This window comes from Vanderwaltozyma polyspora, genomic scaffold, assembly GCF_000150035.1.
Source record: "Vanderwaltozyma polyspora DSM 70294 KpolScaffold1065 genomic scaffold, whole genome shotgun sequence".
Classification (NCBI taxonomy): domain Eukaryota; kingdom Fungi; phylum Ascomycota; class Saccharomycetes; order Saccharomycetales; family Saccharomycetaceae; genus Vanderwaltozyma; species Vanderwaltozyma polyspora.
The window spans coordinates 28623-44255 of record NW_001834660.1 but is presented as its reverse complement, the minus strand read 5'-3'; the positions used below and the strand labels follow the sequence as shown (position 1 = coordinate 44255).

Below are 15633 nucleotides of genomic sequence, written 5' to 3'. Positions count from 1 at the left end.
ATTGATACCTATCTTAGTTTTACTCGTGGTAAAAATTCAGAACTAAATTGAGAGAAACACCATTTATATTATATGGTTACACGTTTATATCTACTGGTACTGGATGATATTTGCCAAAACAATTGTATGTGTGTCTATTAATACATAAATAGAACTATAAATAACGGTATGTATATAATTAAAACAATGTGTTTTAATATGATTATCTTGTTGAAGAAGTATCCATTGTATAAAAACACCAGGACTTGGCTGTCTTTAATACTAATCTTACAACTATTATTGTAGTGGAATGATGAGAATGCATGATTGATTCAAAAAGGAATCAGGAATATAAGTTTTAGAAGAACATATTGTACTTATTTCTTCTTTTGTTTTTTTAAATGGGTCTTATAATGTTGTAAGCTGTTATCGTTTCTGCTAAATCTTAAATTACAACCTTCAAATGGACAGACATGATTTTTTTCTCCTGTGTGAATTCTATTATGTCTTGTCAAATGCCCTGATGTTGTAAACTTTCTTCCACATGTTTTACATTCAAATCTACGTCTCTTTTCTATGCTTAAATGTTTAATGCCAGTGCCTTTCTTTCTAGTCACTGGTATATTGTTATTGATAGATTTCTTCTTCTCAGTAGCACTCTTCTTAGTAGAACTTGAAATATTAGTATTTTTCATTGAAGGAACTTTTGGGGATTCAGATGTAATAGGTTGTTGTGGAATAAAACTTATAGGATTATGCAATTCAGGTTGAATATTGTGTTGTTGAACTGGAATGTAAGATTGTATTGGTGATGCAGATTGATTTGGTTGACTTGGTTGACGTAGAATATAATGCTGTTGTTGCTGTTGTTCTGATACAGGAGTATTAATATAACTCAATGGTGATGATGATTGTGAACGTATTGGGATTTGAACGTTATGTTGAGGTACTGGAGAGTTAATAAATTCAGATTGTACCATAAAAGGTGTTGATATGATATTAGATTGATAGTTACTATTAATTTGATTCATATTTGGCATTCTTTGCTGTACTGCAATGTAGCTACTAGCCGTAGCATCGCTAGAGGATGGACTAAAACATGATCTATCAATTTCGGAAACCAATGTACTAGAACTTGAATTATTTCTGTTTAATGAAACAGAATCGACATCTTTTTCAATAAACGAAAAGTTTAATGCCCTTCTATTTAATTTACCTTTCAAGTCGTCTTCTATGTGTTGGTTGATTGGTAGTGTTGGCAACAAAGTACTAAATTTTTTGTCAGTATTGGTAAAGTAATTAAACAGTGGAATTGATTGAATCAACCCTTAAATTATTTTTCATATTTACAGTTTCATTGAAACCGCTTACCATGGGACCCAATATGTATTTATTAGTAGAATGTGTAATGGCAATGCTGCTGTCGTTCATGGTTCAAAACAATTAAGTTGAATTTATTTATTTATTAGTAGTTTAGATTAATTTCAATAATAATACAATTGGTAAACTTAGTGACGTTGACGTAAAAAGCTTCTCGTTTGTTTCTTCGTTTTTTCAATTCTGCTCACGATGAACAAATTGCTTGATCTATATTTAATACTAGTAGATGTATATAATCAATGTGTATGCTATATTAACAGTGACAGATTGATATAAAAGAGTTAAATTTATATTAAATCAGTAAACAAATAGTACCTAAATCAAACTTAAAAAAATAGTATAATTGGTACTAATTAAAGCCTTTTTTTTTCGCTGACGGTTATTTGTTATATATAATGTGGATAGCGATGATGTAATTACCAACAGCTAAGAAATATATTATAGAAGAAGAGAATGTGAAATAGATATAAATAATTAAATAATTCTGAATGTCTAAAATAATAGAATTTAAGTGTCGAACCAAAAACAGATAGAAATGGAAAAAAGACTGAATTAAGGAATGGAAAAAAGAATAATTCTCAAAGGTATGAAAATACTTATCCATATATATATTTATATATAATGATTTCGATTTCGATATATAGTTGTATTTAAAGATTAAGTAAAACTTAGTATTGATAGAACAATTATGGCTAAATGAGAGATTGAGAATATAATTACATTTTAAGTGAAAATTCAGTAAAGGAATTATCAGCTGCAAGAACATAATGGGAATCATTTTCATTTCGATATATCCCACACCATTTGAAGAAATAGCGTACGAATGAAGTCAATTTAATTAATTCTGAAAAATATCACTACATATTGGGAAAGCTTACACATGTAGTAAGTTTAGAGAACTTAAGTTAAATGAAAATACATCTTCATAGAGATAATAACAGTAGCATAGATCGATGGTGATAATAATAAAATTATCATTATTACTATTTCTACAATTATTATTTCCTACACCCGTCCTTTTTAGAAGCAGGATTCTGCGATACAAGAAATGTTAACCACATTTCTTAAACTAAATCAATACAGAAACAAAAAAATAAAAAGATACTATTATCAGCTATGCTATCTCAGCTGGACTAACTCTCTAATTGATGAAATATTAAATCACAGAAAGGATCAGCAGAGAATAAAATAGGAAAAACCTCAGACAATTCATGATATTATTGAAGATAGTCAAATGAAAATTTAAATTTATTCTAGATTAAGCACACTGCATTTACTATGTCTCCTTAATGAGAATGGATATATTGTCATAATTAGTTTGGGGGGAACCCATTCGTTTCCAGAATTAACCATCTCATTGAATGTCAAGTAGTAGTATATTTTCTAAATCTTAAAATTATATTATGTAAAATCAAGTGTTTTTTTATTTTGGATAATATGAATAAAATTCTGCTTGATGCTTAAAATCTCAGACAAGTGATGTTTTGTATAGTATTATTCTCTATATAGATTATACTAAACACAATTTTCTTCTTCATTTGTTCCACTGTTCTAGGAACTATTTTGGTCGTTTTTAATCGTCTAGGTCCTGTCCTCCTTGTTCTCCTTCTATCCTTACGTAGTGTGTCTATTTTTTTCTTCCTCTATTTGCAACAGTAGTTCGAATCATGATTTGAAGTGAAAATTTCTCTATCTTTACAATCTTGTAAGTAGAAAGTACTGCCATCTCTGCCTCTACCTCTGCTGATGGTGATAATACCAATAATACTAAATATAATCAAATGAATTAACTGTTTTTCTCCTCTCTTATAATAGACGTAGTCCTTTTATAGAACATTAGGTTCTCTGCCCTCTTATGGCCAATGCTTGTTACGGTAACTACCGCTACAAACAAAAACTGCATGAATATTAACACTGGCAACATTAAAATGTTTTTTTTTCTTATAATTGCAAATTTAGTTGTAGCTATCAAACCACTAAAACCCAAGGCACATATACCTGTTTTACTTTAGTTCTTCTTCTTATTACAGACAGATATTTGTTACGTTACTATTATTATATTTATAGTCCTGGTTCTCCATCTATTGTCAGTAGAAATGCTTCTTGTAAAAAGTGAAAAAATATCAAATCTTTCTTTTTAAAAGTAGTGTGGTAAAACATAGATGAGTCTCTTTCTCCTATCTTACCTGAGATGTTTTAGTATCAATGTTATTCCTATTATTCTTTCCTGAGTATGATGTTCCCGTCTAGCTCAGAGAATGAAATGCAAGCGATAGTACTTTTTTGCAAAACCCGAAACCACACAAGTATTGTTATTACTGATATTTATGGGTAAACCCTCGTCGTAACTTAGCCATTCGAAACGAATGCGGACGGTTAAACCAGGCATTTCGAAGTATTTTTACCATTATTGAATATTTTGGAGATTTAATCTCTTTCTGCCTCTATTTCTTTCTCTACATTTTGTTGGTCTTCGGTTGCAACATTTATTTACTTTGCTCAAGAGTACTACCCTATTGACCATTTTGTTAGGCAGATTTGTCTTTGGTAACACTAAGATACAAATATAGACTTGTGATATTGAGGTGACATTCGATTTGTATGTAAAAATGGCTAATCATTACAAGCTTAATTTGATGTGTTTCATTCAAAACCTTTTTTATTTTTTTGATTTTGAGGTGTTAGTTGCCCGATGGTGAATTATAGTATTTTGTAGGTACCAACTTGTTAAAAATTATTATTACAAGTTTCTGGTTTGTTTTCTAGTTTATTACTGTTGTATAGAGTTAAAACAATTTATTAGAATCTTTTTTGTAGGTAATTCTGAGAGATTATAGCGTATCTCTCTATCTCGATACAAAGGTTTCTTGTTCCAATTTTATGATTTTATCTAAACCTAATTTATTACAACTAATTTTCAAATCAATTGTCTTGATTTTGTTTTATTTCTAATTTTTAAAACGTTACTATTACTTTTCAAGCCGCTTAATTCTACAAGAAGTGTATCAGAATCAACAAAAAATGAGGTTACACCGAGGTATTCTCAATTACCATTGTTTTCTCTTATCGTTACATTTTTTTATGTTTAATGTCACTGTTAATTTTAATTTAAGATATTTCTCTAATCACAACTTTAATGGTACGTTGTCCATTGAACTATTACCATTAGATGACGTCGATATTTTAAATACAGTTTTATAACCTTCTTCTTAAAGGAAAGTAAACAAATACCCAATTAAAAGGAAAAACTTGTACAGATAGATTGAGAGTACTACTGGCATAGAAAGGACGTAAGAAACACGGGATTATACTGCCCCATTTTGCCTGTTTATGCGTGTTACTTTTCTTTTCCTTGTTTGATGCATAAGCTATCATCTAAGAAAATGATGTGGAGATTGCCAAAGAGGAACAGCTAGAATGGACTAACCAACCCAACAATGATAATCAATTTTCCTCGCTAATGTATTCAATTGAATAAATTTCAACAATTCCTTTATTAAATTTAGTTAAGTATAGCCAACTTAGTTGAAAAGAAAGGAACCAAACAGAACGACATCGCTGTCGTTCTTACAATTTGCACTACGTTCTTGCCAATATTCTTAGCCCATCGGCAATAATGCAGTTTCTTTTTAAATCAGGCATATTTATCCATTTACTTTTTCTTTTTTTCCCTTTTCAATACTTAAATTTATTCTAAGAGACCCCCCTCCTACATTCACTCTCTCAACAAGAAGTTCTTTCTCGAGAAATTATCTTGTCAAAAAGGGAAAAAATATCTGAGGAAAAGGAAAAATCTTGTCATCGGATCCACTGCTATGTTTTGTCTTAGAACAAATGAGGGTCTAAGACAGGTCTGGACAAATTAAGGTGGATTTTATCCTAAAATTTCTGATTAACAAAAAATGCTTTTTTTTCTTTTTTTTCTTTTTTTCTTCTTTTTTCTTTTTTTTATATTATTTTATGTTTTTTTCATATTTTTGCTCTTTCACATGAAGAAACTGCGTACACAGATATAGTTGAACTTCTTCAGCAACTCTTCTAAGGGCTCTCCATGCATCCCCTCTCCTTTCCTAGTGGGTTATCGAGATACCTCTTGTTGCCAACCTCTACCGACAAAAAAAGAAGTACAGAACTCCCACATAAAATCAACAAGATGATAACCTTAACCCTTCTCATTAATTGCACAAGAAAACGCTACAGCCAGAAAAAGAAAAAATTGAAAAAAAGCAATTTATTTTTTCACTATTGTTAATGTAATGCTTAATTTGACGTCTTGGTGATTTTGGTGGACTATCATTAACAAAACATAACAGAAACACTTCAACTTATTGTAATCAAGAGAAACCATCGTAGTAAACGAACAATGAATATAAAAAAACGCTGCAAAGGACAGTTTACAGTAATTTTTACTCTGGTGAAGTGGATGAAATCACGCTTACATGATTGCAGGGAAAAGAAACGCAAGAGTGGATGAAAGTAACACAGACACATATTCCTGAGAGTATTTCGTAATTAATTTGTATTGTACTTAAAAGTAATAGCAGCTTACCGGAATTATGGGTTTGAATGAATGGATAATAGTGATATAATATGTATTTCATTAATCTACCCATAATACTCTGGGATAATGCGGTTTAAATTTTGGCATACATAGATATGCAACCCCATTTTCTCTAGGTCAGTATCTATCTGAGAAGGAACTGTACTAGGTAATGATGATATATCTTTATCATCATGTTCCCTCAGCGATACGTAACAATATGGTCAGTCAGCATAGGACCATAAAATTTAATTAGTTAATTAATCCATTTTTATTTTTGTTTCACAAGTAAAGGAAGAAAGGTAAAGAAGAAAATAAATTATTTTCCTGAATTCCAAAATTAGAAGAATCCCTGGAGCTATATTCTATATATTTCAATTAAATTTATTAGGGAGTTTTAAGCAAAATAAGTTAATCGAAATTATATCCAGTCATTAAAAAAAAATGTTTAAACTGATCACACAATTTACTGGATACTTTATCAAGACAATGCAAAGTTAAATTAATCAAAATTAAACGTTAGTTTTCTTTTATTAATGATGCTATTATTATTGGCCATAATGTTTAAAATGTGTGATACAATGCTGATAGCTCATCCATCCATGGCACTTACAAGTTTATCAGCATATAAAAAATATTAGAATATAAGTTAATACTATTCTTTTATCGTTTTTTAGGATGTACCTCATTCATCAGTCCATTTTTCCTTTAGTTTACCTCTTACACAGTTTTTTTAAAGCATACAAGTCAAGTTAAACTATAAATGTTTTTGTAATTATTTATCATAATTCATAACTGAATAACAAATATTACTACGGTACTCTCATAGGCATTATTCCTAAAAGGAACTATAAGATATCCTTTGTTTTAAAAATTAATTTAATCTTATAACAAATATAGGAAAAATAGTGAATTAGGATAATATTGTTCATCCCATACACTTATATTCTTCAATGGTATTTCAATAGCATAAAAGCATATATTACCATCGAACGTAGTAGCATTGTATACCTAATCCAGTATACTTAACGTTCTTTGGGAAAACCGTACCTTAAATAAGTGCTTATACTCACATTTTTCTACATACCTTGTTAATACGACAGTACCTCTGCACGATTTCTTAAAGCGTTATGCATTTTTGTATAGTTTACAGAAATTACATTTTATCCCATATTGGCCATTTACGGAAAAAGAGATATTTATCATAATAATGGTTTGAACTTACTTCCGGATCACTTTATTGAAACTTCCGTTTATACAGTCTTTATATAGCCTTTATAGAATTCTCGGTTAGATATGAATGTTGCATTTAACCGAGTAAGAATAACAAGCAGCAGTAGAGTGATGCACTTCGTTTAATAAATACTATAAATGAAAATTATGCAAAAATTTTAAAAAATGTTGAGTCCTTAAAGCAATTGAAATGATTAAAGGCCAAACTTTGTAGGTCATGCATGTTATGGTAAATTGTCCTCAATCGCTTTGGTAGCTAGGAATTTTGTTGAAGAAAAAAAATTCCCCAATACCCTTCAGTATATTCGTGTTGAATTGTTTACGAATTGACATTAAATATATTTTTATCTAGACCATTATGATGATTACTCAGATGTTAGCGGCTCTATCTTCATTTATAGTATTCAGATAGCAAAAAAAGGTGCAATTCCTTTGGAGTTGCTCAAAATAGGAAACTGGATAAATTGATTGTAGACAGATATTACTGCAAGATGAATATTTTCCTCTTTCATTAGTCAAGGTCCCTGTTATCCAATAAATTATGTAGTTCAAAAATAAATTTGGTAAGAATTGAGTACTAAGAATAGATGAATGAATTATATTATTTAACAACTTCTAATTACATTTCGCTATGTTAATAATAGTTGATAAATAATTGGCGCAATTTTATTCATTGCTGCTACTTTATATTTTACACAAACCGTATCCAATCGTGAGATCCTTCAATGGCATATACTTGTTTACCCTAACAACTGAGTACACAGTTAATTCAATTGATCTAGAAGTTTATTCTTTTGCATGCAATTTATTATTTTACGTTATTCCTATAGGCAAGAATGGTTAATATTCAACGCACTTTTCATCAGTAATTCAATATCTACATCGTTTAACCTTAAAGAGATCGGATTAACAATTAGCGAAAAAAGAAACTTTTACAAACAATATCAACCCTATGTATAAACAAGTTTGATTCTTCGAAGGCTCTAATTATTGGATCAATTGCCATCGTCATAATAATACCAATATAATATGTTACACTTCACTGTTTTGTTTCTTATTACAAGAATTGTTTTGATTTAGTTTTAGGAACGAGAAGTTTTTGGAGAAATCAATACAAAGTTCTGGCTAGATCAAAAACTACATAAAGTCTTGGTTAGAAACACTAGTAAGATAATTGTCTAAAGAACAAGTTGAGCTTACTCAGACAATGCAAGGGCCTTCTATACTTTTCTTCTTGAATCCTTAACACTAAAATTGCGAAAGCAATGAGCTAAATGAATACTAATCAGTTATGAAAACAAAACAGGCAAATTTTGTCAAAAAAAAATGTACTAGGAGTACTGTAAAAGGCGTTCAGGATATAATTTTAACAACTACGCCGGTTATCAATATTCAGAAGAAATGTAAGATATTCTTATTTCTTACTATGGATTATTATCTGCGTATTCTCTAGTTATGTTAGTTTCCAACAGCTGATTCCAGTTTAAAGTCAAGATTAAATTTTTAATTTAATCTCTAAAGGCTAACTTCGGGTATGTTCGCCTAATGGGATAAGAACCATTTGATGGCCGGACCAATGCCAATTATTTGTCATGAAATCTTGAAAAAGAAACACAAGATCTAACGTAATGCATGCGTGTGTTGTACTTGATACTAAATTGGTAGATTTCAGGTTTTATGTGCTTTAAGGAAAAGTGGGTTTAAGTCCGTGCAGTTATTACAAGGGACATCTCTATTTTGTAATATCTTCTTATTATAATGGTTTGCTCCTCTTGTACACTAGTTTGATAGATATGGATCTCTCTAATCACAAAGTACTGCTTAAAAGATTAAAAAAAACAGCGTTGTTTATTCTATTGGTCTAATTATTTCGAATTAATTTTTGCTTTTAGAGTTTGTTTGTATATAAGACAATAGTTTAATTTAAATTTAATAAGGTACACGTATTATATTAGCAAAATAAAATTAATTGCTTTGCAACCTATGCCGCACTGCTGTGTCTTACCATATTATTTTTTCTTTCTTATTTTCGTAAGTTGAACTTCTACTTATGTTGTATTGTGCCTCTATTATGAAACTAGGTCGTTGACTTTCAATTACAGCTAAAGGCTTGGATATTATACATCTTGATGAATATATTGACAAAAAAATTTAAACAAAAAAGAAACGGGAAAAAATAAATCGCATAATTCTTTACTATTTTGTCGTTGTCAGGGCCTTCTTTTAAGATCTTGCCTTTACCTAAACGGATCCAGCTTTTGTTTTTGTTTTTTTTCTTACGCATCATGTTCGTGATTTTTGATTTCATATGTAATAGCATACTCCCCGCAATAATTGATTAGTTAATTGCTGAATGAATTAGGATATTTTTCAATTCTTCTAGACTAGGTTATTTTGGCAAAATGAATTTAGAACAGTTCATTTACCATTGATAGCTCAAACGCCATCTATGATATTAAAATTTCCATATACAACCTCCAATCAATTTATTTGTAACTATAAAATCGTGACAAGATGGGAATATATATCATCTATATTTAATTCACATCAATTGTGGTAATATAACTCGGAAACAGCCTTTTCTATTTCATCGAATTAATTGTTAAGAAGTTTTTATCGAATTTACCCAAAGTACATCGACATAATTTATGATCATTATTCTGGAGTCCTCCGAATATTTTGAAATCTATGTATCCTATTTAGGAAAGTTTTACGATAAGAAACCCCGCACAGTCATAAAGTCGCGATACCTGATGTCTAAATTTAATATTAGAAATATGAAACTTTGCAAGAATAATAATAGTGGTTGAGAATTGAGTAGAAACATTGCTTCTTCAATATCTTTTACTTGTTAAACATGTTCTGTATTTTGCTCATTCTAATAGTCATTTTAATTTTGTTTTTATTATTCTCAAAAATAGTATTCTTAGAAAAGTAAAGTTTTCAAAAAAAAACTACATGATGCTTATTAACTTGCAGAATTTTTATTTTTGTTTTACGTCCAAACAAAAATCTTAAAAATGCCCCTTGTTTTGACTATATAATTAAAGATAAATCCATTTTAATAATTTCTGTTGTTCCTTTTTTTAACGTTTCTTATAGAATGAAATGCCCAGGATCATAGAGAAAGTACAATATTATGACAAGAATCATATTAAATATTAAAATAATAAGAAAAGGCTGTATATTTTATAAAAGTTTGATTAAAAGCAGTAAAACACTTCTGTTAATTTGTTGATTTTCTACCCTGTTTTTGTCACAATTTTTAAAGCTGTCATCCATTTTATTATTATTGTTGCCATTGATATTATTAGGCCAATATTAAGAGTTTTGCATTTCTACAGTAATCTTACTGAGAAAGTGTCTGATTACCATGCCCTTCATTTTTCAGTGTTGATTGATTCATTTTGTATGGACTAATTAGTTATACGTCGAATATCTTCCAAAGGTTAACATTGATTCTTTCTAGAAACATCTTTTTTTTTGTCTCTTAAACTGTGATAAATTAGTAATAAGAGGCAATTATAATTTCCAGAAGAGATCAAGGATGTGTCTTCAAAGAAAATGGAAACTTAACCAACCTCATATTTTGTTATCCTAAGTTATTAGATGACCATTTACTCCCTAGCAATATCTCTCTTCAATTCTAAAGTCCAGATGGCTTATTCTAACGAAAGTAGAATAATTTCCGATATCCTACAAAAGAAAGAAATATAAAACTAAAATTAAACAAGAGACTTGGGTAACATTCAGATGTAACGGATAATCGTTTAAATTTGTAAGAAGAGGAAGAAGAAGAAGAAGAAAAATAATAATAATAATAATAATAATAATAATAATAATAATTCTAAATAATAACTAGTAAACTTCCGAATTAAAAGTAAACTCATGTAGAATCACTTCTTAACATAATATCTCTAACAAAGAAGGGTTTAAAAATTAATTAACTATAATTTCGGATTTCAGCAAAGCGTTTACCTTAACCAATGTTGATAGCTTATTTAGTTAATATGTTGATAAAAGGGATTGTTTATGGAACTTATTTTGGTAATAATTCCAATATTGACTGGGCAAAATGTCAAATGTCCTTTTAATTTGTTCATTACTATTTTAATAATACAATACGTTTAGTTGATGAGTAAAATAATTGATATATGATGAGAAAGAGTAGACTGTGATTATTAGTAGTCATGTCCTACAAACATTAGCTAATAGAAAATAAACACATTCACTTAAAGTTCAATTCGGTTAGTATCCTTCCAAAAGAGACACCATCCTCTACGATAGTTTGAGCCTTTTTGTTTTTGTAAAAGTGTCACATACGGTAACGGATCTGGAAACACGGAAACGTTTAGAGTTCCGCATGCTTATCCTTGTATTTTCTATCTTTGCATGTACATCTGTTTAAAGAAACTTTAACAACCTTTGAAAGGTAAACTTTATATTTCCGGGAAAGCAGAAGTACAACAAGGACATTTGACCCTTGACCCAAGTTAATATAATTGTAACTTGGGTGCTTGAGTCAAAATTGGTGGCAAACGGTGCTAGGAAAAATAAGATTAAAATTAAAATAGAAATGGATTAAGCTAAATGATAATAGGAACTGTTATTATTTGCTTAGATATCTATTTGTGGGAGGTGGAACATTTTATCCGCAGCTTGAAGTTCAATTGAGCTGACCATAAATATTTACTGTTTTCCTTCTCTGATACCTCATGCTTTTCTTTGACTACCGTGATAATTACTTATTATTTATTATTGTTTTAGAAAAGTTCCAAGAGAAGCTCATTAAAGCTTTTTGATACCACTTGTAACATTATGTATCTTCCAAGATATTCATCTTAATCCCTTTCGACTAGGGTGCTTAATAAATGCTGTACGATTCATAATCTACTTAATTTATTAATGTATTGAAATAAAACATGTTACAAGTTACAGATTACAATCTACAATTGGTTGTTTCACATACTTTATTTGAAGGAAAATTCTGTTCTATAAAAAAATCTTTCTTGAAGGTCCAGAGTAAAATTATTGAGATGCAATAATTGATTCGATTTTTTAATTTCCAATTTTGTCTGGTAAAAATTAAAATCTTGTCAGTGGTATTATACCACAGGTTAAGAAAAATGTTTCTTTAAAATAGGTCCATTTGTATTTACTCTAAACTACTTCTTTTCAGATGTGTTTTCTAATTGCCAATTAATTCATTTTACAAATATGTTCAAAGGGTGGTAAAGATGTTCATCTGTTTTAAGAAAAAGTAATCAACTGATACTGTTTAAGTGGTATAATTGAATGGGTTACAATTTTAAACATTTCAAATGATTTGGAATATAAACGATTGCTTCAATTTAATATGTAACATTGTATTTTAACTTATGTATGTAAAAATAAAATCTATAAATGCATGGTTTGATAATATACTCATTTGAAAGCTGTACCTTCTTAGGTTTATTATGATATGAGTCTTATTTTCATTGGTTTCTAATGGTCAGAGGTGTAACTCAGTTATAACTTCTTGTAAATAATATAAAATTCATAAAATGTGATTGTGGAGACTAGTTTTCTTTCCATCTATTACCACAATTGACACACTTATAGAAAGTAGTCATCGGTTCATCTGCAGATCTAATTTGTAATTGGAAGAAATAAGCACTTTCACCAGCACAGTTATCATAATTTGGACATTGCACTTTAGTTTGATCAACATTATCCCAACCTCCACCTAACACATCATCAATTTCTTTTCTTTCTAATTCTTTTCTGTCGTAAATTTCAACATTTTCTATTGGAAACTCATAAGGACATGAACGACAGGAAAGATTATAGATACCACTATCAGATGTCGCTACTAATAGCATGTTATTACATAAAGGACAAAAAGATAACATTTTTTTCCTTTCTTACTCCTTTAGAAGCCTGTTATTTATTCTTCTCCTTGTTAAATCTAATCAATATGATTATTACAAAAACTACAAATACTTGACTTAAAGAGGTGTATTAAAATACTATATATAACAACCTCTACAATTAAATAAACCGATCTTAATTGAATCAATTTGATAATTTTTCATCTTTATTATATTTTTTTATTTAAAATTTGTTAATGGGGGCATCGCAACGAAATTTTTGATATTGATCCGATTTAGTATAGCGTCCGCATAAAACTGACTATCAAAGATTATATGATCCTTACAAATTAATAAAAAATGATGCGACATAGAAAAGTGCAAAATTAATGATTGGAATAGCTATCATAAATTGGATTATATTTTCATACTAACAAGAACTTTTAATCAATTAATTTCTGCCAAACTGATGGATTGATATGAACTTAACGAATTATTTAGCTTTTTTGACATGGTAATTGTTTTAATATATTCTATTATATAATTATGAATTACATGAATTTGTACTATTACAAATATAAAGTTATTATGATTAATGGGCAATTTCTATTTGCATGCTATATTATTTTGTTTTCAATTTTAAAGAGAATGAATGAATTGGTTTAAATAAAAGTTCAATATTTTTTATTTAAAATGATGTGTTTTTGGAAAATGCTATGACTATTCTTTTAATCTGGTGTCGCTTTTGTTTTTATACTTTTTCTATCAAATGAATTCAACACCAAAATCTGTATATTTTATAATATAACGGTCTGGATTTCAAATTTTCTTTATTTTCTTCATCTTCTTGTTTGATTAATTCAGGATCATAAATTCTTCTATAAGAATCTAAATCAATTTTATCAAGCGGTGATAGTAGGGTGAAATCTTTATTATAAATCATATAACCAAAGTAACAGGCAACCCAGATGGGAAATGCCAAGTAACTTTCGAAAAATGCCTCTGCGTCACATTTTCCGCCATTACCGATTGGTGCTAGTGCTACCCAAAATTGGGCAATTAGCACTAGAACACCAAAAAAAGCACCATATGCTGAGCCCCAAACACCTGTATTAGCTTTGTATCCTAGCTCATTGATGTCCTTTCCTTGGACCTTCATAGCTGCTCTAAATCTAACATGAGAAAACATGATACCACTCCAGGTGAAAATTTCACTTAAACCAGCAATGGCAGCTAACCAAGTGAAAACTTCTTCTTCATGAGATGTACATGAAACAAATGCGATTAATCCAATCAAAAACGATATTCCTAATGCTACCAAAGGTCTACCTTCTCTATCTACGTAACTTAAAATTTTTGGAGCATAACCTTGAGTAGCTAATGAACTCAGTAATCTAGGGCCAGCAAACAATGATGAATTTGCAACAGATATAACTGATATTAGAATAACAGCGTTGATGAAATGAGGAACAATCTTAACACCGTGGATAGTGGCAGCTAAAACGTAAGGCGAGGCATGAGTTGCTGAACCACCAGCACCCATTAATTGATCATTATTGTGAGGAACGTTGAAACCAATCAAAATCATGGTCAATAAATAGATGATCAAAATACGGTAAATGGATTTCTTTGCGGCTGCTGGGGTAGCTTTTCTTGGTTCAGCTTGCTCATTGACTGATAAAACATATAATTCAGTACCACCGTATGAGAAATAACCTGATACCAAAACAAGACAAATACCTTTAAATCTAGAAGTGGCATCACCTTCTGCAAAAGAACCAGGTTCATGCCAATATTTACCTCCAATATAACCGTCATTACCAGCTCCGCCAGCATTTATGACAATTGATAGGATGATGAAACCGATAACCATCAATATCTTACATGAGTTAAATAAGAATTCAGTTTCACCATAAGCACGAATTCCACCAACCAAATGAATTGCCACTAAGAATACGTAAAAGATCATGACAAAAATGTCAGCATTAATTTTGTCATTCCAGTATTTAATTGTTAAAGATGACGTGATTAATTCCAATGGTAGAACAGTCAACCATTGGATACAGAATAGCCACACAGTAGCAAATCCCCACGATTTTGAAATGAAAATAGATTGATAGGCATTAAAATTACCAGGTAAAGTGGGATATGCAACGGCCATTTCACCTGCAGCTTGAATCATGAAGTAAGTTACGAATGAAACCAAGACATAACCTATGATTAAGGAACCTGGACCACCATAATATAAACCTTTTGCATTGGCAACTAATAAACCTGTACCTATTCCTGTCCCCAAAGACATCATGATGACATGTCTGGAACTTAGAGATTTTTTGAATTGAGTATCTGATCTAATTGAAGCAATACCATCTTCTACATCTTCTGATCTGGCATTGTGTAATTGAGAAGGGTCGGCCCTTTTGTAAGAGTCTATAAAGTTCCTGAAATAACCTCTGGTCTTGCTATTGCCCGCACTAGAATTATAACTATTAGCGCTTACTATTGAAGAATGCTCTGAAGATGCGTAGCTGGGGCTTTTCGTTTCCTTTGGAAATGAATCTGGCATTTATATTTATATATATAATTTTTTTCTGATTTTTTGGTTTGACTTTATCTGACTTTATCAACAATAATATTATTTGACCTTTCGAT

The 15633-nt window shown here is 29.9% G+C and overlaps 3 protein-coding genes across 3 annotated transcripts; all 3 read right to left on the bottom strand.

Annotated features, from left to right (window-relative positions):
* Positions 1–356: 356 nt before the first annotated feature.
* On the bottom strand, positions 357–1019 carry Kpol_1065p15 (uncharacterized protein; the record flags this gene model as incomplete). Its single annotated transcript, XM_001644808.1, has 1 exon — positions 357–1019. One exon carries the CDS (start codon positions 1017–1019, stop codon positions 357–359), a length of 663 nt encoding a protein of 220 aa, XP_001644858.1.
* Positions 1020–12690: 11671 nt separating this feature from the next.
* On the bottom strand, positions 12691–13023 carry RPC11 (DNA-directed RNA polymerase III core subunit RPC11; the record flags this gene model as incomplete). Its single annotated transcript, XM_001644807.1, has 1 exon — positions 12691–13023. One exon carries the CDS (start codon positions 13021–13023, stop codon positions 12691–12693), a length of 333 nt encoding a protein of 110 aa, XP_001644857.1.
* Positions 13024–13756: 733 nt separating this feature from the next.
* Kpol_1065p13 (amino acid permease) lies at positions 13757–15547 on the bottom strand (the record flags this gene model as incomplete). The annotated part of the gene is made up of 1 exon (XM_001644806.1): positions 13757–15547. One exon carries the CDS (start codon positions 15545–15547, stop codon positions 13757–13759), a length of 1791 nt encoding a protein of 596 aa, XP_001644856.1.
* Between the last annotated feature and the right edge of the window lie 86 nt (positions 15548–15633).